Source organism: Hemitrygon akajei, chromosome 23 (genome assembly GCF_048418815.1).
Source record: "Hemitrygon akajei chromosome 23, sHemAka1.3, whole genome shotgun sequence".
NCBI lineage: Eukaryota > Metazoa > Chordata > Chondrichthyes > Myliobatiformes > Dasyatidae > Hemitrygon > Hemitrygon akajei.
In genome coordinates, this window is record NC_133146.1 from 58,644,326 (window position 1) to 58,670,711 (window position 26,386).

At 42.9% G+C, this 26,386-nt stretch overlaps 1 protein-coding gene across 2 annotated transcripts in view; it reads right to left on the reverse strand.

The window, feature by feature from the left end:
- Positions 1 to 26,386, reverse strand: part of nrap (nebulin-related anchoring protein) — a 122,311-nt gene that overhangs the window by 13,072 nt on the left and 82,853 nt on the right. Inside the window, exons 28-36 of one of the 2 annotated variants that reach the window (XM_073027790.1) lie at positions 20,646 to 20,759; positions 18,843 to 19,040; positions 17,174 to 17,278; positions 14,255 to 14,353; positions 8,062 to 8,166; positions 7,865 to 7,972; positions 6,780 to 7,091; positions 1,606 to 1,710; positions 393 to 491 (exon numbers count right to left, since the gene is read on the reverse strand). In XM_073027790.1, coding sequence (XP_072883891.1) covers positions 393 to 491; positions 1,606 to 1,710; positions 6,780 to 7,091; positions 7,865 to 7,972; positions 8,062 to 8,166; positions 14,255 to 14,353; positions 17,174 to 17,278; positions 18,843 to 19,040; positions 20,646 to 20,759 — 1,245 coding nt within the window. The remainder of the gene's footprint in view (positions 1 to 392; positions 492 to 1,605; positions 1,711 to 6,779; positions 7,092 to 7,864; positions 7,973 to 8,061; positions 8,167 to 14,254; positions 14,354 to 17,173; positions 17,279 to 18,842; positions 19,041 to 20,645; positions 20,760 to 26,386) is intronic. The other variant, XM_073027792.1, reaches the window with a different exon arrangement.

Here is a 26,386-nt window from a genome sequence, read left to right on the forward strand (position 1 = left end):
GTGCCAAGGGGAAGTATTTCGTTGGCTGGGGTTTATAATTTTATATTCACCCACTTGGGGACAGGACCATTGAAGCGATAATTACTATTAGGCCACTGGCAGCATCAAATTTGACAGCACAGCTTTCTTTTGCCTCTATCTTGCTCCCCATTCCTGTGAGAAAATCAGTGAATATGCTAAAATTACGATAGATTTCTCTTTGCTTTCAATGCTACAGTCAAAGAAAAGGAGAGCGAGGTATGTTCTCTGAATTAATTATTGCCCTTCTGTCAAACTACATTTACTTATTCTGCTGAAGAAGTTCTATCTCAGATCTGAAGGGGAAAATTGGACGCAGCACCAAAACATTATTGCCACTTGAAAGGATACTTCAAATCCCTCCCTTAACGTACATCGCTGCATTGCAGGTAGCTTGTCTTAGCATGGATGATGTCTGCTGAATCAGTCACACTTGTAAACTTCAAGGTATCGGGATGCTGTCTGTACTTTTTCTAGAGAACAAAGAAATGGAAAATTTAATTAAATATACTGTTGAAACTAAAAAAAAAGCCAAGTACCTAATGGAATCAGACTGTCTTCCACCATATCTGTTCTAGGAATGTCACTTCTGCTCAGAGATGATTATAATACACTGGTAGTGTGATATTAATCTTCATGTGTCCCTCCTATCAGTGCCAATCTTTTCCTGATAAACATAGCAACTAACTCTGCCAAGGACACCAGACATCACTAAATGAGCAGGAGAGCAAATTAACACTGACTAAAGCCCTTATTCAGGGGCTACAAAGATGAACTTTATGTGGAAATATCCATATACCGTACATTTAGTATATTAATTCTTTATATTCCTTTTAGGGAAAGCTAAAGAAACAGACTCAGTTTATGCCATGACCATATATTTAATTGCAATTCTCTTGACAAATTCTTTGCCACAACTTTCAAAGTACAAAATGTTTATCAGGAATCTTCATAGATATCTGATTAATAAAGATTCACTTTTCATTTAGTTGAAAGACATCTGCAGTTTATGACCTTGGTCAGAAAGTGTGTCAGAGAGGCTTTGGAGGAGTCGGTGTGCAAAAGAGGTGTGCAGTTAAATAGCAAGTGACCATCCTCGTGGCTTTACTTGTGATTGCAAGACCCTTTATTAATGTGGTATGCTGTAAGTCCGACTCATTGATATTATTGGCAGACAGCAGGGGAACTGCGTGGCCTTAGTCGTAGCAAGGACTGGACCTCAAGCTGCCGTGCTTACAGCTGCCAGGAGAGAGGCATCGAAACCCACGTGCTCCACTGGGGAGGCTGCGGTGCAGCATCCAGGCTGGAGCTGGTGCTGCCCCCAGTGTTTGCTTGGCAGAAGACAAGCTGGGTTTTGGTTAGCTGCAGATTTTTGTAGCATTCATGAACCCAGGGTCTGTACTTTTTTTTGCATGGCTGTATTTAACAGGAGTCTTACATGTGCTTGCTACCTTGTATGTACTATGTGTGCTTTGTGTTGTGTGTGGCTGGTGTACTGTGTTTTGCACCTTGGCCCCAGAGTAATGTTGTCTCATTTGGCTGTATTCATAGGTATTAAAATATGATTGAATGACTGTGCATAATTACCTCGCTGATTAGTGCACCAGCCTTCTTCACTGTCTCAATCTGTGGAGATCCCTGAGTCATCCACGCAACTCCTCTGAGGAAATTTAGATCAGACTTATACTGTACCTGTAGAAATTAGAGAGAAACCTGTATTAATTTACAAGCGTGAAATATAAACAGTAAGCGGGAACTGGAGGACCTGAGTTATAAGGAAAGATTGAACAGGTTAGGACTTCATTCCTTGGAATGTAGAAGATTGAGGGGAGATTTAACAGAGGTATTTTACAACTCCTCCCTCGGAGTGTCAGACACCCTGAGCCAATAGGCTGGTCCTGGACTTATTTCCACTGGGAATAATTCACTTATTATTATTTAATTATTTATGGTTTTATATTGCTATATTTCTACATTATTCTTGGTTGGTGCGACTGTAACGAAACCCAATTTCCCTCGGGATCAATAAAGTATGTCTGTCTGTCTATACAAAATTATCAGGGGTGTAGGTACAGTAAATGCAAGCAGGTTTTTTCCACTGAGGTTAGGTGGGACTATAACTAGAGATCATGGGTTAAGGGTGAAAGGTGAAAAGTTCAAGGAGAACATGAGAGGAAACTTGTTCACTCAGAGGGTAGTGGGTGTGGAACGAGCTTGCCAGCACAAGTGGTGCATGTGAGCTTGATTTCAATGTTTAAGAGAAGTTTGGATGGGTAAGGCGGGCTCTGGTCCAGGTGCAGGACAATGGGACTAGGCAGTTTAAATGGTGTGGTATGGACTAGATGGATGGAAGGGCCTGTTTCTATACTGTACTGTTCTGTGACTCTATGACTCTGAAAGGGAAATTAAATCATAAATTTAAAATATTATTGTGCAAATTCAACACACAAAGGAAATATTCTGCCACATTATATAAAACTTAAGATTCACACAGTACAAACGAACACAAAATGCACAAGAAACTCATTCCTCCAAATTTCCATGCACACCTCAAGAGCTCTATTCCACATGTATAATATCAAATTCCAGAATATCTGTTCCCACACTGACAAGAGAGTTGGAAAAATGTCACTAAATTCAAGAAACAATTACTTTGGAACTGTCAAAGAATCATACAGAATAAAACAAGTCCTCCGTCCCAATTTGTGCACACCAACCAAGATGTTTATTCACACTAGTCCTATAAACTAGGGGTTCCTAACCTTTTTTATGCCAGGAGTTCATGGAAACCAGGTTAGAAACCCCTGCTCTACACTTTTCCTAGCCATGTACATGACTAAATCTCTTTTAAATGCTGTTATCATACCTGCCTCACCTACTTCCTCTGGCAGCTCATTCCATATACACACCATATGAAAAAGTTACCCCCTCAGGTTCCTATTAAATTTTTCCCCTCTCACCTTTAACCTATGCCCCCTAGTTCTTGATGAGCCAAGCTGTGGGGAAAGAACTGCATGCATCCACCCATCTATGCCCCTTCTGATTTTATACAGCTCTATATGGTCATCCCTCAATCTTCTACACTCCAAGGAGTCAACTCTTAGCCTACCCAACCTCTCCCTATAACTCAGGGCCTCAAGGCAGGCAACATTCTCCAAAATCTGTGAGCGGCCTGATGAACCAGTTGGAACAAATCTCAGCAAATGTTTTTTTATTTTAATGTAAAGCATGTTGCTTAACCATTAACATCAATATCTACATTAAATGCACTATTAGGACTAACTGTTCAAAATGGCCATAATGTGTGATCGAACCTATTGGCAATAATCCTTGCACAAAACACCTATGGGGAGAAACTTTGAGGGAGGTAAAAAAAAATGAATTAATTCAAGGAAGCACATCAAGCCGTCGGCTCAAGTACTTCTAACATAAGATTACAAAACTCAAAACTGCTAAATTTCCCGGATTCCAAATATAGAATAAATGGAAGGTATAGTGTCGCTTTAGGTGAATTCGTTCTCAGTTCTCGTGTTTTAATCCTGATTAGTTTTTAAATCCTGACATTAGGCAGCACTTTTGAAAAGCAGCAATTAGACTGGACTTTGTCATGAATCATCAATTCTACCTGCTCAATAGTGGATCTGACTGTTGAATTCTTAGTGTAATGCACTGAGTAAGATTTCTACTGCTATGCTGTGAGGTATTTTTATTTTAGCAGTGTATCCTGTTAGCAAGAGGGTTTTGGCTTCAGCTAAAGATAAGGAGCCTCGTTGCCCAATTTAGGAATGTAGTGTCAGCCAATCAAGACTGTCTGGGTGTGTGTTGTAACTTTCTGCCCAATGAGATGTAAGAGAAGGTTTGAGACAGCTGGACAGGAAGAGATTTCTGAAGGATAGAAGTCTGGTTTGGGGTGTTTTGGCGTGAGGTACGAAGAGAAGAGCACAAAGGAACACCCCTGGAGGGTCCCATCCAAGGGGTGACCCTAGAAGGGAAGTTCTACCTGTGATTGATGATGGGGATTCAGCGCCATGAGTAATGGAATATACCCAGCAACTACAGAAACAAGCTCCAGCGTTTATGTGCACATTGAGACTGGTTTAACTGTAATGGACCTTTTGACTTTTCTTTTCCTGTTAATTGTTTGATAAAGTTGAAAAATTGGTAAAGAAACTTTCTTTATAATTATATGCTGGTGTACAATCTGTTATTTCTTACCCACCAATAATCATGTGTGAGCAGCACTTACACAGCATTTGTTACAATTAAACTTAATCAATTGGAACATCACAATTGTCCTGTTTGGTTGAATCCCAAATCATTCCGATCCTGGACATATATTGTTTATGAAAGGTGGCCTTTTCACCACTGAGTTATATGGCTGTTAGCAGAGTTAACTAATGAGCCAAGCTTGTATACGAGCCACAGTGAGAGGGTTTCATTAGATTTGGCTGTTTAATTGTTATTTTCTTTGCAGTTTAACAATTAATTATTGCTTGTATTTTATATCCATAGATACTTCATTGATCCCAAAGGAAATTACAGTGTCACAGTAGCATTACAAGTGCACAGATATACAAATATCAGAAGAGAAGAAAGAATATAAAGTAAGTTACCTTAAAAATAAGATGTACAAGATTTACAAGTCAAAGGTTATAAGATTTACAAGTTCATACTGATAAGATGGTAGTGCAAGAATTACCATAATATTATACAGTAATGGGTGCACATTCACACTGCCTGGATAAGAAGTGATGGTAGTATTGCACAGGGTGTCTGTGATAGAAGGGTGTGGTAAACAGAGCTAAACAGAGGTTAATAACGGTCTAACAGGAGGGATCATCACTTCTCCAGCTATAGGTTGACTCATAGAGCCTAATGACTTAATGACCTCATATAGCATTCTTTGGTCAACATTCCTAAATTGGGCAACTGTTTATACTTGCATATATAATTACTTTTATACACAAGTAACAGCTTACTATGCTTCCTAGTGGCTGTAGTATGTAAATACAAGTTTAATATGCCTCTAGCAGTTATACAAAGTATAATTCTGGAAAGTTCTGGAAGCTTCTTTGTACTGCATTATTTGAATAATAATTTTCTAATTGGTTAACTCTTATCTATAAATTTGAATAGAATTTGTACTTATCTATGAGTATAAAATAGTTAAACACAAAGCAGCACCATCTTCTTCATTTTAGCTTTCCCTCCACTGTCTGTTTCAATTTTCCTTTGCTCTGTTACACTTAATAAAAAGATCTTGAAGCAACAAGTTTTGTGCCTCTTCCCTGACTTCTGAAAGAACTTTGGATTAAAATCTTCAGAATCTAACATCAGATATGCCTCTCTCTACCTGGCTTCAGCTGATCTTCAGATAAACAGGTTAACATGGGCAGAAAGTTCCTGCACTGATTCTGGTTCCAGCACACCACCAATCCAGATTGTACATCTTGTAACCACTTTAAAGATGAAATTGGCCCACACCATCAATAACCTTTTGATGGTGGCAAAGTGGTTGGTGTTCAGCAAAGCTTTTGATAAGATCCTGCATAAGAAATTAGTCTAAAAGTTCAACCCATTGGGTCCAAGGCAAGTTAGCAACAGAGATCAGAACTAGGACTCTTACTGCTTATTACACACATGACAAATTGGATGTGAATATTTGAAGTTTTATCAACATCATTATGTGCCATGCTGTATGATGTGGGTAATCATGGTCTCATGACCACAATTGTTCTTGGCAAATTTTTTCCACAGAACGTTTGCAATTGCCTTCTTCTGGGCAGTGTCTTTACAAGAGGGGTGATCCCAGGCATTATCAATACTCTTTAGGACTTGAGATATGCACCATCTGTTCATACAACCATCCAGCCCCTGCTCCCATGGCTTCAGGTGACCCTGATTGAAGGGCTGGGTGGGGGTGGTGGAGTTGGTGGCCACGCAGGTGCAATACTTTGCCCAGGGGTGACCTGCAGGCTAGCAGAGGTAAGGAGCACATTCTATCTCCTTTGGTGGAGACATAGCTCCACCTCGACATCCAGTTATGATTTGGCAAGTTTGTAAATGATAAAAAAATTGTATTATTGCTGATACTGAAGAGGGTGGGGTTATGGTACTGAATGATATTAAGAGCTGGTAAGATAGACACAGTAACAGCAAATGGACTAGGATGTCATCACGTAATAGAACGAAGCAGTGAGGAACAAACGGACTTTGCTTTACAAGTCTAAGCATCTTTGATGGTGGCAGCATAGGTAAATCTGGTAGTGAGGATATTGGAGATGCTAGTCATCATTAGCTGGATCACAGTATATAAGGGAAGATGAGTTATGGGGCAAGATTTTTAAGCAGGGATTGATAGGGGGATTACCAGGGATAGTAGTGAAGTGGACAGTTTGGTGGAGTTTAAAAGGCTTTTAGGTGTACCTGCACATGAATATGAATGGATATAGATGACACACAGGAGGACATTTAGTATAAATGGACATTATGAATGGCTCAATATTGTGGACTGAATGGCACGCCCGGTGCTGTACTCTTCTAAAGTCATTGGCTGTATCTTGTATCACAGCTATTCTTCACCACAATACCTGCAAGGGTTAAATCGAGGGTTGCTGGGTGGCGTGGCTGAAATAGCCAGAAGACCCTATTCGGCACTGTATCTCAAACAATAAATGACTCATTGCCATGATAAATTAGGTAAAAGGAAACGATCATCCCAATTTATACTAATCTGTGTTAAACTATGGTTGTGGACTCACCTCGCTCTGCTGATTATATGCTTTCTTTGCCAATTGTGTCTTCATGTCACTTGGCAGCATTGTATATGAGTGCAACAACTTCTTGTAACCCAAGTGGCTGGCCAACGCCTGGGCATTCTGGGCGTGCACCAGGTTCACCATGTCCATTGGTAAGTGAAACTGAGTTTGGCTTTCTTTTGATTCTTTCTTGTACAGTTTGTCGCTCTGTAACTTGCCGACTTGCATGCAGTGCAACATTTTGGGGTCATCCAGAATGCTTCTTGCACCAATATGCTTTCCCCTGGCCCTGACAAAGGCATTCTTGTATTGATACTGAAAAATGAATATTAGTATTCAAAAATTCAGGTGAAAAATTAATGCAAATTTCATCAAACATAGAGTACTGTCCAAAACGCTTAGGCAAATGTAAAAAAAAATGCTGTAAAACGAAGATGCTTTCAAAAATAATAAACTGAAAAGTTTCTAAATATCAATAAATGTACTATAAAGAGCAGTAAACAGTAGAAAACCATATCAAAATATTTGTGTGACCACCCTTTGCCTTTAAACTGCATCAATGCTCTTAGGCACACTGCCATACAGTTTTATTAGAAAATTAGCTGGTAGGGTGTTTGAGGGCCACTATCATCTCACAGCTGCTACTGTGCCAATTCAGTGAACACCATGAAAGTCATCATCCACTGTTACTTCACTAGAAATAGTCATAGACAAGGATTATAATTCTTATATTTGTATGCAGAATACCATTAACCGCTATGCCCTGGTAGTGTAGCAGTTAGCACGATGCTATTACAGCTCGGGGCATAAAGTTTGGAGTTCAATCCCTGTATTGCTCCCCATGGAACACAAGGATTTTCCCCAATGATCTGGTTTCCTCCCACAGTCCAAAGACGCAGCGGTTAGGTGAACTGGTCATTGTAAATTGACCCAGGATTAGGTTAGGGTTCAATCAGGGTTGCTGCGGTGGTTCTGCTCGAGGAGCCAGAAGAGCCTCCTCCCACACTGTATCGCGAAATATGTAAATAAAAGAATAAAAGTGTATGCAAGTACACTTTACGCATGAATCTGAAGAGATTTCCTCTTACATCACTTGCTATTTCTCTGGATGCTTTCGCGCTCCGGAAAGGAATGGCTTCCAGGGTCAATTTGTATCCCAGAGCTTGTTGGTTCAGCCACGATTGTTTATACCTCACCTGCAGAGAGGCAGAACTTAATGTTAGTTATGTAGTTAAAGATAGATACAAAATCTGAATCAATTGAGCACTAAGGAGCTGAATATTACCTCACTGAGATTGGCTGTATTAACCCTTGCCCGAATATATTCGGGTGAGCCAACAACTGCAGTGTAATGGTGTCGTGCATCTTCTCCTGCAGCTTTGTACAAGCGCTGAAAGGCAAAGACTCAAAGATTCATTTTATTATCAAATATGTATGCAGAGTACAACTCTCTGAGATTTGGCTTCTCAAGATAGCCATAAAGTACAGAAAACCGTAGAAGTAGTTGAACAAAAGACATCAATCCCACCCCCCGCAACATGAAAAAATAGAAACAAAATCTAGCAAATCTCAACACCCCCACCCCCCAAACCTTCCCTCACACAAAAACTAACAGGTCACCCAAATCCCCAGCCTGCCAACTGGCAACAAGAAAGATTAGGCGAGAACAGGTAAAAAAACATAGAACTGAAAGAAGCCGATATGAACCACAGTCCAATCCGTAAATCTCAGAATTTCAGTAACATCTCCAACAGCATCGGGACCCGGCAGCCTCTCTGAGAGCATCAGGATGCAGCGGCCTCTTCGAGAGCAGCAAAATGAACCAGCGTCCTCTCCAAGACAGTGACACGAACCAGCGTCCTCTCCAAGACAGTGACACGAACCAGTGGCCTCTCCAAGACAGTGACACGAACCATCGTCCTCTCCAAGACAGTGACACGAACCAGTGGCCTCTCCAAGGACAGTGACATGAACCAGTGTCCTCTCCAAGGACAGTGACACGAACCAGTGTCCTCTCCAAGGACAGTGACACGAACCAGTGTCCTCTCCAAGGACAGTGACACGAACCAGCGTCCTCTCCAAGGACAGTGACATGAACCAGTGGCCTCTCCAAGGACAGTGACATGAACCAGCGTCCTCTCCAAGGACAGTGACATGAACCAGTGTCCTCTCCAAGGACAGTGACATGAACCAGTGGCCTCTCCAAGGACAGTGACACGAACCAGCGTCCTCTCCAAGGACAGTGACATGAACCAGTGTCCTCTCCAAGACAGTGACATGAACCAGCGGCCTCTCCAAGACAGTGACACGAACCAGTGGCCTCTCCAAGGACAGTGACATGAACCAGTGCCCTCTCCAAGGACAGTGACATGAACCAGTGTCCTCTCCAAGGACAGTGACATGAACCAGCGTCCTCTCCAAGGACAGTGACACGAACCAGTGTCCTCTCCAAGACAGTGACACGAACCAGCGGCCTCTCCAAGACAGTGACACGAACCAGCGGCCTCTCCAAGGACAGTGACACGAACCAGTGGCCTCTCCAAGGACAGTGACACGAACCAGTGGCCTCTCCAAGGACAGTGACATGAACCAGTGTCCTCTCCAAGGACAGTGACATGAACCAGTGTCCTCTCCAAGGACAGTGACACGAACCAGCGGCCTCTCCAAGGACAGTGACACGAACCAGTGGCCTCTCCAAGGACAGTGACACGAACCAGTGTCCTCTCCAAGGACAGTGACATGAACCAGTGTCCTCTCCAAGACAGTGACATGAACCAGCGGCCTCTCCAAGGACAGTGACATGAACCAGTGTCCTCTCCAAGGACAGTGACATGAACCAGTGTCCTCTCCAAGACAGTGACATTAACCAGTGTCCTCTCCAAGGACACTGACATGAACCAGTGGCCTCTCCAAGGACAATGACATGAACCAGCGGCCTCTCCAAGGACAGTGACATGAACTAGTGTCCTCTCCAAGGACAGTGACATGAACCAGCGGCCTCTCCAAGGACAGTGACATGAACCAGTGTCCTCTCCAAGGACAGTGACACGAACCAGTGTCCTCTCCAAGACAGTGACACGAACCAGTGTCTTCTCCAAGGACAGTGACACGAACCAGTGTCCTCTCCAAGGACAGTGACATGAACCAGCGGCCTCTCCAAGGACAGTGACACGAACCAGTGTCCTCTCCATGACAGTGACATGAACCAGCGTCCTCTCCAAGACACTGACATGAACCAGTGGCCTCTCCAAGGACAGTGACATGAACCAGCGGCCTCTCCAAGGACAGTGACATGAACCAGTGTCCTCTCCAAGGACAGTGACACGAACCAGTGTCTTCTCCAAGGACAGTGACACGAACCAGTGTCCTCTCCAAGGACAGTGACATGAACCAGTGTCCTCTCCATGACAGTGACATGAACCAGCGTCCTCTCCAAGACACTGACATGAACCAGTGGCCTCTCCAAGGACAGTGACATGAACCAGCGGCCTCTCCAAGGACAGTGACATGAACCAGCGGCCTCTCCAAGGACAGTGACATGAACCAGTGTCCTCTCCAAGACAGTGACATGAACCAGTGGCCTCTCCAAGGACAGTGACATGAACCAGTGACCTCTCCAAGACACTGACATGAACCAGTGTCCTCTCCAAGGACAGTGACACGAACCAGTGGCCTCTCCAAGGACAGTGACATGAACCAGTGACCTCTCCAAGACAGTGACATGAACCAGTGTCCTCTACAAGACAGTGACATGAACCAGTGTCCTCTCCAAGGACAGTGACATGAACCAGTGTCCTCTCCAAGACACTGACATGAACCAGTGTCCTCTCCAAGGACAGTGACATGAACCAGTGGCCTCTCCAAGGACAGTGACACGAACCAGTGTCCTCTCCAAGGACAGTGACATGAACCAGTGTCCTCTCCAAGACAGTGACATGAACCAGTGTCCTCTCCAAGGACAGTGACACGAACCAGTGTCCTCTCCAAGACACTGACATGAACCAGTGTCCTCTCCAAGACACTGACATGAACCAGTGTCCTCTCCAAGACACTGACATGAACCAGTGTCCTCTCCAAGGACAGTGACACGAACCAGTGGCCTCTCCAAGGACAGTGACATGAACCAGTGACCTCTCCAAGACAGTGACATGAACCAGTGTCCTCTCCAAGGACAGTGACATGAACCAGTGTCCTCTCCAAGACAGTGACATGAACCAGTGTCCTCTCCAAGGACAGTGACATGAACCAGTGGCCTCTCCAAGAGCACTTATGGAAATATTTATGTGTACACTATGTCCATGCATTATCTAGCAACTTCCACTCAACGTGCCCTTTAAGAGTTTATTGGCAGTTATTTGATACCTAACATCCTGAAGCAAAGATAAGTGGTCTGAACATAAAAAGGATGGATGTGTGGATTCTGTGCTCAATCCTTATGTCGTCTGCAGTGGCACACAATGTAAATGGATGTTGGCACGTTGCACAACCCACCACATATGATGACTGAGCACAAATGCATGAGAGAATTGGTCCCCAAAGCAACAGAATCACAGAAACTGAAATAAAGGTTGTCTTAGATCAAAACAAAGAGACAGAGCAACAGAGAAAGAAGCAGAGATCAAGGAATCTCATATCACAAAATAAATTACATATCTTCAAGGAATACAACATGGTTATGATGTTTACACTGGCATATTAGATAACTATCAAATAAGTGGAAGAGTAACTACAAGCTGTGCCACTGCAAATGAACAGATTATGAAAAGTCCTGAACATGTTGTGACTTCCTGTTAACATACAGTACTGTGCAAAAGTCTTAGGCACATATATTTAGCTAGGATGCCTTAGATTTTTGCACAGTACTGTATCTCTCAACGTGGAGCAGAGAGTGAGTTTGCAAATCTGGTGGGAGCAAAGGATGTTGGGAGTGGTGAGGATAGAGTGTCATGAGAGGATTGTGGGACAGGTGGCAGAGAAGGAGTGCCAGGGGCGGGGGTAGCAGTATGAGAGGAGACACACCCAGCCTTGAGACGCCAGGCAAGGTCATTTGACTCCAAAGAGTTAGTTTATTGATCATTACAGAATGTCTCTCTGGTGCTTCCCATTTTCTCAACCATGATTCCCCTCTCCTTGCCTCCTTCCCACTCTAAGTCCACAATAGAGACTCATGTCAGAACCAGGTTTATCATCACTCATATACATCATGAAATGTTTTTTTTATGACACAACAGTATGGAGCAATACATAAAAATCACTACAGTATTCTGCAAAAGCCTTAGGCACCCTAGCTATATACAGTATATGTGCCCAAGGCTTTAGTGCAATACTGTACTTTATTTGCTAGGCCAGGTTTCTGCAGGATCTCCAGGCCACTATATACGCATCATTTCTATTACTTCACCAAAGCATTTGGAGGCAAGTAACGACAATGTTGCCAGACTCAGATACCTCCAGTGATGGAAAAACTCATCTGCAGCGGCAACTCAAAGAAGCTAATGCCACTTCTGGCAACCACGCAGGGGGTTATCATCTATGGCATACCCTCCGATCAATTCAATAACCCTGTTCGAAAAAGTCAAAGAACTGCATTTGATCCTTTATTAGTAACTAGCAAAACATACAATCTTGAAGCGATGCAATTAAGCGGTCAACTAAAGATATGACACCCAGTGGTCCCCAGAACCAAAACGCCTAGAACAAGGCATGAATATGTAACTTATTCCCTTCATTTCCACCACATCCCCTCCCACATTACCATACTAAACATGCAGCTCAAAATATGATACATGGCTCGGACACTCATCCTTGCTGCTTATGGATTTCAACCCCACTCTAAAATCCCCAGGCCCACCCCCCACCCCCAGTATCCACTAATGTCTGGATCATATTCCCAATGTTTTCTTCTCCCAGAGCTGCCCCATTACTCAAAGATCCCAAGACACAGTGTTCACTATCACTATAAATGCCTCCAGTTTGAGCCCAACTTGCACACCAAACATGGAACACATAACCAGATAATAAGAGCACATCCTGACTTTGCTGGCCACCACATGACCAATCCTAATCAACTCCGTTGACTCAGGTGTAACTGGAAGGTCCAACTAGCTAATGTCACCATCCTTTCCCAAGCCAACACCCCCAGCATCAAACTCTTACTGATCTCTCAGTTGGCTGTGTGAGGCTGATTATGTCATTTACCAGCCCAGCTTCAGATTTCCAAAGCAGACGGTTCCACGATATATCACAGGAGGGGACTGACTGCCGGTTGGACACAGAAAATCATTCAAGGATATTCTCCAAGCTTCCTTGAAAAGAAGTTCAATATCCCTTCAAATCCTGGGACTCCCTGGCCCATGATGGGTGAAGCAGACACAGAGCGTTCAGAATGGTATTGAAGGATGACAGAGAAAGTCAACATAAAAACCAAGAGAGTATCAACACAGAGAATGATTCACCCACTTGCCCTGCCCACCAGCTCCTGCCCTTCTGCAGAAGGGTTTGCGGCTCCTGCACCCGCCCCAAAAATTCCTCAGAACATTAAAAAAAACCAGAGTGAAGGTAATTCATCACCAGTCCCGTGGAACTGAGGTAGAGGAAGAAAGTTCACCAACTCCATTCCCAGTCCATCACAACCAGCCTCTCTTCCCTAAGAAATGTTGTGCATTCAGGCTGTTCTATTGGTCCTATTGGTTCTATTGGAGCAACTGGGCTTGTATACACTGGAATTTAGAAGGATGAGAGGGGATCTGATTGAAACATATAAGATTATTAAGGGATTGGACACACTGGAGGCAGGAAGCATGTTCCCGCTGATGGGTGAGTCCAGAACTAGAGGCCACAGTTTAAGAATAAGGGGTAGGCCATTTAGAACAGAGATGCAGAAAAACTTTTTCACCCAGAGAGTGGTGGATATGTGGAATGCTCTGCCCCAGAAGGCAGTGGAGGCCAAGTCTCTGGATGCATTCAAGAGAGAGTTAGATAGAGCTCTTATAGATAGCGGGGTCAAGGGATATGGGGAGAGGGCAGGAACGGGGTACCAATTGTGTATGATCAGCCATGATCACAGTGAATGGCGGTGCTGGCTAGAAGGGCCAAATGGCCTACTCCTGCACCTGCTGTCTATTGTCCTGTATCACATTCAGCATGGTAGCGTAGTGGTTAGCACAACACTTTACAGTACCAGTGACCCGGCTTCATTTCCCCCTGTGCCTGCAAGGAGTTGTACATTCTTCCTGTGTAAGCTTCCTCCAAGTGCTCCAGTTTCCTCCCACAGTCCAAAGATGTAGTAATTGGTAGGTTCATTGATGATTGTAAATTGTCCCGTTATTAGGCTGGGGTTAAATCGGGGGATTACTGGGCAGCTCGGCTCGAAGGACCAGAAGGCCTGTTCCATGCTGTTTCTCAATAAGTGAATAATATTTCAATTCTGAGTGGTGACCCCCACAGTGAGATTCTATCGAATTGTAGAAATTACTAACCTCATTGGCGATGATGTTACTGAGTTTTGCATGAATCAGATCAGGTGAATCTGTCACTTGCGTAAACCTTAGTGAATGCGGATGCTGTCGATAATTTTTCTGTAAGTAACAAAACAAGATATTCTTAACCATTTAATCTATTCCCTCACCTTACTTCAGCTCAGCACTAAAGAGATTATCCATTTTCACATTGCCATCATGTCAGAAAATGCTAATACTCATTGATTAATATACTGATCATCAGAGTGTAACAATATGCCAGCGCACAGATATATCAGTTTCTGCCGGAGTTTATAAATGGGTGGATCTTAAGGTTGGCAAAGGGACAGGGCAGTTAATTTCCATAATGCTGCCCAGGGAGTTATATGAGCAGTACAGATACTATATTGTTAATTTTCATAATGGTGCCCAGGAAGTTAGATGCCCAGGAAGTTATATGCCCGGTGCAGATACTATATTGTTTTCCAGAGGGGTGAGAGATTTTTTTCATTGTTTCTACAAGGATCTTTGGAGAAAGATTCCTATTCCTGTTCTGACATGTCAGTCCATGGCTTCCTGGTGTGACATGATAAGGCCCCCCATCAGGGGGAGAAGTAACACCTCATATTCCATTTGGTAGCCTCCAACCTAATGGTATGAACATTGATCGAGTTAAAAAAATTCACTCCCACTCCCCTCTTCTTCTATTCCCTATTCAGGCCCTTTACCTCTTCTCACCAGCTTATCATCTCCCCCAGCTCCTCTCCTCCTTTCCTTTCTTCTATGGTCCATGCTCCCTTCCTATCAGACTCCTTCCTCTTCAGCCTTTTACTTTTCCTACCCTCCTGACCTCACATACCACCTCCTTCCGCTCACCTTCCCCACTTTTTTTATTCTGACATCTTCCCCCTTCCTTTCCAGTCCTGATGAAGGGTCTCAGCCCGAAATGTCAACTGTTCATTCATTTCCATAGATGCTGCCTGGCCTGCTGGGTTCCTCTAGCATTCTGCGTGTGTTTACTGACACTGGCACCCTCCATCTACATTCCTGTCACCATTCGCACCACCTAAGAAGTATTAAAGTGTTAAACACAAGAGAGTCTGTAGATGCTTCAAGTCTTGATCAACACACACTAAATGCTGGAAAACTCAGCAAGTCAGACAGCATCTGTGGTAGGGAGTAAAAGATATCTATATTTCAGACTGAGAACCTTCATCAAGACTACATTAAGTGCCAGCATAGACGAAGAACAGATTCCTGCAGACCACCAGTTATCATTGAACCTCTAAGCAGAATACAGTCCATCTGCCACCTCCCTCTGCCTTCTGTGGGCAAGACAGTTCTGAATCTACATAATATCTATGTGAAAGTGAAGTTATACACTTTGGCAGATCAAACTTGAAAATAGGGTAACAATGTACACCAAGCATCTACAAAGATGGCACCAGAAAATAACTATTATGTTCCAACCCATATAAATCCAGATGCGTGTCTAAATTGGAAGGCTATAATGCATATAGTTCACATAACTCCATTTTAACAAAAGGTATGTTGATTGATGCTTTTTGGGGCTGGAAATTTTGCATTTATTCATTAGTGAAGGCCCTTCGGAATTCTTTGAATGACTATTGTCCTTCAAGTGGAAATCATTGGTATGGTTTGAACATAGCGGTTAGCACAACAGCTTGGGGTGTCGGAGTTGGGAGTTAATTTCCGACGCCCTCTATAAGAAAGTTTGTACCATCTTCCCATGTGATCATGGCTTTTCTCCAGGTGCTCCAGTTTCCTTCCACAGTCTAAAGGCTGAGCATTCAGTAGGTTAACTGGTCATTGTAAATTGTCCTGTGATTAGGTTAAAGGTTCATTTGGTGGGTTGCTGTGAGCCAGGCTCGGTGGGCCAAAAGGGCCTGCATCTCTAAATAAATTTAGTAAAATGATGGCCTGGCAGTTCAACCAAACTTGTGAATTTAGAAGGAAAATGAAACATGTTTAACTATTCTCAATCAATTCCCTTTGATAGAAAATATGAGCATTTTAGTAAAACTGGACCATCTCTCCATGGTTGGTCCAAACAAATTTTACCTCTATGTAGCGAACCAAGGCTTATGTCACGTAATAATGCAACAAAGCATGTAGGAAGGTCACCACAATTACTTTCATCTCAGTTTTGGCCAGATGGTGGCAGTCTCACATCCAAACATAAACTGCACTCCACAAGAGATCGAGTTCCACACCAGCACTTCAGGGCTGTACCAAATGCATCACTGAAATTCCCACTTTTGGGTAAGATTCCACGGCATCCTTTGGAAGTAGGCAGAGATTAATTTATTATTTTCTGGGCAACGTTCCTCCAGCATTCAGGATGCCAAAAGCTGGTTTATTCCCTGCTTAGCTTGCAAGCTTCCTCCAAGAGGGCCACACTTTGTGGTTTGGAGGCTTGCGTGCATCAATAACCTGGAGAGCTATGTTGGCTGCAGTCAGGGCTTTATGCTTTGGCTCTTGGTAGGGTCACACATGCCAAACAGGTCAAATGGTGGAGGCCAGACTAAGAGTGGTCCACCGGTCCTCCAGGTTCGGGGGTCTAGCTCAGGTCTAACACCCTGACTAGTAAAACAAAATTGTTACAGACAGCAATGAAAAATCCTTCTACATCTCAGTGTGATGGTATTCCTGAGTCTCCCCCCGAGACTTGCAAGACTGACAGTAGTGAAAACCAAGCAGAAGCTACTGACGTGATGGAAGACCTCACTGCTGTCCTAAATGATAGCGGTGTAAGTAGTTTGCAGGCTTGCACAATTGCTATGGTAACATTAGAGCAGATATTACGATCAAAGGAACCAATAAAATATCTCTCCATTTACACTAATCTTAGACTGCACCTTCAGATTTCACAGTGTTAAACAGCACAAGCATACAAACCCAATATCAAAAAATTCCCACCTCACTGATAAGATCACTCGCTCTCTTCATCCTTTCAATCCCCAATGCCCCTGTTGAAATCCAAGCTGCTCCCCTCATGAAATTCAGGTCAGATCTGTACAAATTCTAGAAAAAAACAGATTACCAAAATATCCCGATCGTACATTATTCAATTCACATTGGAAAAAAAGATTTTAAGAACGTAAAGTTAATATTTTTGCATGAGTGCTGCTTGTGAACCTGTTTTGAGGGCAATGAATGGATAGGACTAGATTTGGTAATTCATTAACTTCACCTCAGGAAAACAATCTCACTGGGTGTGTACCCACCTTTTCCAATCAGCACCTGTCCTCTTTGGAAAAGATCAAATTACACGTGTTTTGTGCTTCCCAGTGACATTTTATTTAATTATTTTATAGATTCTTTTCTTAATCTGAAGAGATCTAGCAGTTACTTTTCTAATTACAGGCCAGCCCCATTTTTACAGACATCTAAAAGTCAATTTTGTCCATACGTTGAAGTAGTACACAAAAATTATTCAATATGGTAACCATGGTAACCCTGCCTCTGGAGTACTGCAATGAATGGCCAAAACTTAGACAGAGAAGCCCTTCCCACCGTTGTGTACATCTACACAGAGAGCTGTTGCAGAAAAGCAGCATCCATCGTCAAGGACCCCCACCACCCATCGGAAAGAAGGTACAGAGCCTTAGGACCTACACCACCAGGTTCAGGAACAGTTATTACCCCTCAATCATCAGGCTCTTGAACCAGAGAGAATAACTTCACTCACCCCATCACTCAGCAGTTCTCACAACCTTATTAAATCACTTTCAAGGACTTCATCATATGATCTCAATACTTTATTTTTTATTAATTAATTTATTTTTCTCTTTTGTATATGCACAATTTATTGTCCTTTGCACACTGGTTTTTGTCTGTCCCATCGGCTGCCGTCTTTCATTGATTCTATTGTGATTCCTGGATTTACTATGTATGCCCGTGAGAAAACGGATCACGGTTTGCACATGGTGACGTGTATGTACTTCGACAATAAATTTACTTTGAGCTTTGAGAAGGAAAACTAATTTTGCCATTTGTAGAAAGAAACATGTATATACATAGGAGTTTTGAATTTAATAATATTATGAGAGACCATTCATATGTAAGAGTGTCCATTGTTTTGTAATCCATGGATAACCTGGGCTTAATGAAAGCATTAAAAACTGAAAAGAATATATTTTACAAATCTTGGCATAGTTGGAGATTAAGTAGCAGCAGAAGTGCCAAACTGAATCGCTATCTTAAAGAAAATACACAAGGATATACACAAGATCAGCACAGGCATGCCCTTCCTAGTGTAATGAGACATGGGAAAAGAAATATCCCGAGCACCAGTCCCTGTAAGCCACACAGTAACAAACATATGGACATGCACATAGCCTTTGTTGCCACGGAGCTGGAATTTTCTTTTATATAATGTTTTATGAAAGTGCCATGCAGCTTTCAGGCTGTGTGAAAATTTCCTGCTCGGAGCAATGGTTGAACTGAGCAGTTGTAAAAAAATTTAGAGGAGACCTTGGTCCAGAGGTAGGGCAACAGTCAGAAAATGTCACCAGAGTTTGAGACAGTACCCTCCAGGGAGAAAGCTGAATGTGGGTGAAGTACCAAGCTGTTAACGTGAACATACCTCGCTCTGTAGGTCGTATGCTCTCTTCGCCAATTGCACCTTCATGTCACTCGGTAGTGTGGTATAATGATGAATGATACTCCTGTAGTTCTGGTCACTAGCTAAGGCCTGGGCCTTTTTAGCATGTACAAAGTTCACCATGTCCATTGGTAGATGGAAGTCTGTCTTTGTCTTCTCAAAATCATCCTTGTACTTCAGCTGGTTTAGACAACAAGCAATAAAAATATCTTCATTATTCCAATCAATGATCATTTAGTTCCTGGAAGAAAAATACTACCCATAAAGTTGATGAAATACTGATATTTCATGGAAAAAGGAGGAAAAAAAGACACATTATATCACGGATTCTGGGATTATTGTTCCCCAAGGAGTTAGGTTAGTGTCTAGGCCTTCAGATAGAGATTAGCTTTATCTGCCATATGTATTTTGAAACATCGAAACATGTAGTGAAATACATCAATTGTGTCAAATCAAATCAGCAGGGATTCTATCAGGCAGCCCTGCAAGTGTCATCACACTTCTTGCACCAACATACAACTCACAAACACTAACTGTACTGTACCGGTTCGTAATGTGGCAGGAAACTGGAACACACTGAGAAAACTCAACTGGTCATGGGGAGAAGGTACAAAACTCCTTACAAACAGTGGCGGGAATTGAACCCTAATCAGTGATCAATGGTACCGTAACCACTGCTCTACTCTACTGCTCAACAGGGGAAGAGAAGCACCTCAATCCCTTTCCTCCCTTCTTCTATCCAGACATCACATAGACACAGGAGAAGCTAGTGTTGAGCCTTGAAACAGCAATTGCCTTATCCAAGAGAACCAGTCATTCAAAAACATTCACTAACTACTGTAAATAAACAGTATATGTAAACATAAATGTCTCTAATTTAGCATTCTAATCCATACGTCATTCTACAGATGTGCAAGCTGCCTCACTGCGCGGTATGGAAACTGCACTGTGATGGACTGGAAGGCTCTACCATGGGCAACCAAATCTGTCCAACACATCACAGGCACCAGCCCACCCGCCATCAAGAATGTATATACAGAAAGTTGCCAGAAAAGGGCCAGTAACATCACCCACCCTACTTATGGACTGTCAGTCCCACTTCCATCAGGGAGGGGGTATTGTAGCACCCACTCCAGGACCACCAGACTCAAAAAACAGTTCCTTTACCCAAGGAGTAAGGCTCATCAACACCTCCACCCATTAACTCCACCACTATTTTATTATCTCCCATCAGTCACCGTATGTACAGCCCAGAGTCACATTATGGACATACAATCGAACTACGTATAAGTTATCTTATGGTATGCATTTATATTTATTTGGTGTTCTTTTTTATTTTTATTTTTGTTCTTTAGCCTTTGTGGTTTATTTTCATGCTGCATTGGATCCTGAGTAACAATTATTTCATTTTCATTACATTGTGTACAGGAAACGTCATTAAACAATCCTGAAAAGGTATTTTTTAGTGGAAAAGTTCAAAATACACCTTGACCTGAACTTGGGAGGATAACGATGCACTGATACCTCCATGATTTCCTTCAACATCAGGCAACTTTAAATCAAATTAAATTACAAATATTTCCAAAGCACGCGTGTAAACCCAACAGGCCAACATTAAACGTTGAATATCATTCATTTCGCAATCTGCTCTCTGCCTCGCACAACACAACGCTGATGATATGATGCTGTGTTACACCACAATACCATCAGTCTCTCCCATGACTACCCACAATGCTGAAAAATTTATCTCAGAACAATACGCTGTAAAGTTGTTTTCCTACGTACATCACTGGTGAGTTTGGCTGCGTGAACCGAATGAGAAATATTCAGATCATCCTCCAGTTTTCGTGTTCCAACCATCTGACCTCTCGTCTTCTCAAATGCTTCTTTGTATTTATGCTGTAATAGAAAACAGATGTTAGGAGGCAGCTGAAGTGGAGGGAAGTAGTGCAATTGTGTAGAATGAAGCTTGAAGAAGTGCTTCATTTTCTTAGGCTGATACTCTAGAAACACAGCCAAGTGAACCACACAATCAATGCGTGCATCTGAAGCTGTAGCCTAGGTGATTATACTCTTTCAATTAATCTAATATTACTCCAGTGCTGAGAGGAATTTCAATCAATTCATGAAAACTTCAAAACTTTGGGAAACTTCTTCACTCAGAGAGTGGTGAGAGTGTGGAAAGAGAGCAAGCAGTAGAAGTGGTGCATGCCTGCTCAGTCTCAACGCTTCAGCGAAGTTTGGATAGGCACTTGGATGTAGAGGTATGGAGGGCTATAGTACATGGAAATCTACAACACATTACAGGCTCTTCAGCCCACAATGTTGTGCCAACCCTGCAGCCTACTCTAGAAACTGCCTAGAATTTCCCTACCACATAGCCCACTAATTTTGCTAAGCTCAATGTACCTATCTAAGAATCTTTTAAAAGACCTTATCATATCCGCCTCTACCACCGTTGCTGGCAGCCCATTCCACACACCCACCACTCTCTGTATGAAAAAACTTACCTCTGACATCTCCACTGTACCTACTTTCAAGCACCTTAAAGATATGCCCCCTCATGTTAGCCATTTCAACCCTGGGAAAAAGCCTCTGATTATCCACACAATCAATGCCCCTCATCATCTTATACACCTCTATCAGGTCACCTCTCATCCTCCATTGTCCCAAGGGGAAAAGGCCAAGTCCACTCAACGTATTCTCATAAGGCATGCCCTCCAATCCAGACAACATCCTTGTAAATCCTCTGCACTCTGTCTATAGTATCCACATCCTTCCTGTAGTGAGGTGACCAGAACTGAACACAGTACTCCAAGTGTAGTCTAAGGTCTTATATAGCTGTAACATTACCTCATGGCTCTTGAACTCAATCCCATGGTTGATCAACACCTTCTTGACAGCACTGTCAACCTGTGCAGCAGCTTTGAGTGATTTATGGACACGGATCCCAAGATCTCTCTGATCCTTCACAATGCCAATATTACATTCTGTCTTCAAATTTGACCTACCAAAATGAACCACTTCACACTTATCTGAATTGAATTCCATCTGCCACTTCTCAGCCCAGTTCTACATCCTACTGATGTCCCACTGTAACCTCTGACAACCCTCAAGACTATCCACAACACCCCCCCAATCCACCCCATTGGCAAACTTACTAATACACCTTCTCCTTCTTCATCCAGGTTATTTATAAAAATCACAAAGAGGAGGGGTCCCAGAACAGATCCCTGCAGAACACTACTGTTCACCAACCTCCATGCAGAATATAAACCATCTACAACCACTCTTTGCCTTCTGTGGGCAAGCTAATTCTGGATCCACAAAGTAATGTCCCCTTGGGTCCCATGCCTCCTTACTTTCTCAATAAAGCCTTGCATGGGGAACCTTATCAAATGCCTTACTGAAATCCACTACATCCACTGCTCTACCTTCATCAATGTGCTTTGTTACATCCTCAAAGGATTCAAGCAGGCTCGTAAGGCACAACCTGTCCTTGACAAAGCCATGCTGACTGTCCCCAAACAGATTATTTCTCTCCAAATGCTCATAAATCCTGCCTCTCAGGATATTCTCCAACAAATTACCCACCACTGCAGGAAGACCCACTGGTCTAGGACTTTCTGGGTTTATCTCTGCTCCCTTTCTTGAACAAGTGGACAATATTTGCAACCCTCCAATCCTCTGGTACTTCTCCCTTCCCTATTGATGATAGAAAGATCATCACCAGAGGCTCAGCAATCTCCTCCCTCACTTCCCACAGTATTCTGGGGCATATCTTGTCCAGATCCAGTGACTAATCTAACTTAATGCTTTTCAAAGGCTCCAGCACATCCTCCATTTTAATGTCTATATGCTCAAGTATTGGTCCAGTGCAGGTCGATGGCAGTAAGCAGCTTAAATAGTTCAGCATAGGCTAGATGGGCCAAAGGGCCTGTTTCTCTGCTGTACTAATAACACACAGCAGAATCTAAGCCTTTTGCACCTTAAAAGGGCTGCCTCTAAGCTGCGCGGGTTCACAGCGTGCAGTAACTAAAACACTCCCAGGCACATAGCATATGGAGCCGCGCATCTGGAATCTCTTTTATATAACATTTATTAAAGTGCAGCACAGTTTTCAGACCACGTAAAAATTTCCTGCTCAGTGCAATGTTTGGGGTTAGTCCACTCCACTGCAAAAATAATTAGTGGGAACTTTGGTCTGCATCTAAGAGTACCATTACAAATTTGTTGAAGGATAGTCTTTTTATGCCCCAAAGTTGTTGATCAGTAATAGTAAGAATCGTCCTCTCTGAATAGTCCAAATTTTCTTGACAGTATTGATGATACATATTCCACAAAAGCATCCAGAACTAAGCTCAATCTTCCTGAGATTCCTCAACATTGACCCTAAAGATATCAGCTCTAGGTTAGACCTGGTGGGACATCTGTGACCCTACTGACTTCAATCCAGACTGTTGAATTGCAGGGAAGAAGGGCCATGGAAGAATATGTTGCTGTTTAATTATTTTAGATTTATCATGTTGTAAACAACTTAACCTCCAGGAGGACTACAACCTTTATGGTTTGGAAGCCTGCATGCCTCAGTGACTCAGAGAGCTATGCTGGCTGGAGTCAGGGCTTTATGCTTTGGCTATTGGTAGGGTCATCCGTGCCAAACAGGTCAACGGGTAGAGGCTAGACTAAGAGTGGTCCACTGGTCCACCAGGTTCGGTTGGGGGTGGGGGGGGGGGGGGGGGGGGGTTGGTCAGCTCAGGGCTAACAACCCTGACCGGTCAAAAAGAAAGTTGTTAAGAAAGTAGCAGTGAAGAATCCTTCTACACCTGAGTGCGACGATATTCCTGAGTTTCCACCTGGGACTTGCATGACTGACAGTAGTGAAAACCAAGAGGAGCTACTGACTCAGTGAGGGAAGCCCTGAACACCACCAGAGATGGAGGACCTTCACTGCTGCCCCTAATGCCAGCGGTGTAACAGGCAGTAAATAAGAAAGTTAACAACTTAAATACATTTTGCTTTTGTCCTTTATTTCATTTAAAACCCAGCAGATTTGACAGACAGGAAAGATGGGAGCCGGGTTTTGGGCCCGTCACAGGTATTTCGGGAGTGGAATTGCTCCAATATGGTGATCAAGCCGTGCCCCAATTCAGGCTATACTGTCAGAGTGTAAGGTTGGCTCTGTAAATCCACACCAGGTAAGCTTAGGGGTTTTGGAATTGGTGATTTATTACCATCACACGTACCAAGGGCAGTGAAAAGCATACTGTTCATATAGATCAGATCATTACACAGTGCACTGAGGTAGAACAAGGTATAACAGTAACAACACAGAATAAAATACAACAGCTTCAGAGAAAGTGCAGTGCAGGCGAACAATAAAATGTAAAATCATAACGAGGTACATTGTGAGGTCAAGAGTCCACTTCATCAATGTAATAGTCTTATATCAGCTGCTAGAAGCTACCCTTGAGCATGCTGGTATATGCCTTTGCCTCTTCTTCCCTGTGGAGGAGGGGAGAAGAGAGAATGCCCTGGGTGGGTGGGGTCTTTGGTGATGCTGGCTGTTTCTCTGAGGCAGCGAGAAATATAGACAGAGTCCATAAAAGGGAGGCTGGTTTCTGTGAACCATTGTGGGCAGTGGGCCTGCGTACAAGATCTACATGTTGACCTCTTCTGAATTAAAGCTCTTTAAACAAAATGATCTCAATGATTAACCAACAGCTACCTTACAAGTAACAGACATAAATGAAGTGATGGTTGTAACATATGTGTAGTGAGAAGTTCATTGTACACCTTCACCTTTCCCCCTTTCTATTCCCTCAGGTGGACCGCTTCCTTCCCTTTCTCTCATGTTCTATTCTCCTCTCCAATCAGATCGCTTTTTCTTCACCTCTCTTCCTTATCCACCTATCATCACTCCGTTTCTCACTCAGCCCCTTCCCTCACCCAACCACCTTCCCCCTCACTTGGCCTCAACTATCACCTGCCAGCTTGTACTCCCTCCCCTCACCCCACCTTCTTCCCCCTTCCTTTCCAGTCCTGATCTCAGCCCGAAATATCAACTGTTTATCCCTCTCCATAAACATTGCCTGACCTGCTGAGTTCCTCCAACACTTTGTGTGTGTTAGTCCCCCATGCTGTTCTGTATAACATAAACTCAACACCTTCACTAAGAGAAATTCAATTTAAAGCTAAGGACATATATCTGAAGTTTGGTAACTATTGTAATGTAGCAAACGCAGCAACCAATTGATATACAGAAAGGTAAAGTTATCATGGCAAACAATGTGTGTGTGATGTTGACTGTGAAATATACTGTATGTAAACAGAATTGGGCCAAAGTCTTAGGCACACAAATATAGCTAGGCTGCCTAAGACTTTTGCACTGTACTGTATTTGTCAATGTGGTGTGGAGAGCGAATTTGTAAATCTGGCGGGAGCAAAGGATGTTGTGAATGGTGAGGGTGGAGTGCCATGGGTGGGCGTGGACAGCTGGCAGAGGAGGAGTGCCAAGGGCAGGGGTAAGTAGTGCAGGTACAGGAACACCCAGTCCTGAGACACCAGGCAATGTCATTTGATTCCAAGCAATTGGTTTATTGATCATTACAGATGTCTCCCTGGTGCTGGTGCTTCCCACTCTCTCCCCTCTCCATTCCCTTTTCCCAACCATGATTCCTCTCTCCCTGCCCCCTTCCCAGTCCACAACAGAGACCCATATCAGAATCAGGTTTATCAGTGATATATATCTGCCTAAAACTGGAGTAATGGCACAGTACTGTATGAAGCTAATGCTCATATCAAAAGATGTGTTTGCAGTAAACCATCCTTTATGTCACCGAATGTCGTTACTACTTCTTTTCATTACTGCCACCAGGAAGGAGGTACAGGAGCTGGAAGATGCACTCTCAACGTTTCAGGAACAGCTTCTTCCCCTCCACCATCAGATTTCTGAACTGCTCATGAACCCATGAACAGAACTATCGCTCTCTTTTTGCACTATTGATTTATTTTATATAATTCTTATTAAAACTTGTCATAATTTGTAATACCTGCACTGCACTGCTGCCATGAAACAACAAATTTCAGAACATATGTCAGTGATAATAATCCTGACTCTGATTCTCTTCCTAGCAAATTAATTAAAGCCATCCAGCAGTGTGTACAAATATTGAGCATTTTAAAGCAACATCTTACATCTGAAATGTAAAGTTATGTCAGAATCAATATGTTTCTGTATGAAGAATGTTAAAATACTTAAAAATGAAATCTGCTCTGTTAAGTTGGAAACTTTTCCAATTTCCAAAAGTCTTAAAGGAGTTCAAAGTCCCAATGGAAAGACACTGTCAAACATGTCAGAATTTTAAATGACGTTCCTACAAGGTTGCAGAGTGCTGCCAAAGGCCTCAATAAGTGGCTTCAAGTCTTAACTGAACTATGAGCACTGGAAGGAATGTAACAGGAGGAACCTCGTACCAAAAGTGGCCGGTTCTCAGAATGCTGAGAGATGTATTTTAATCAGAAGT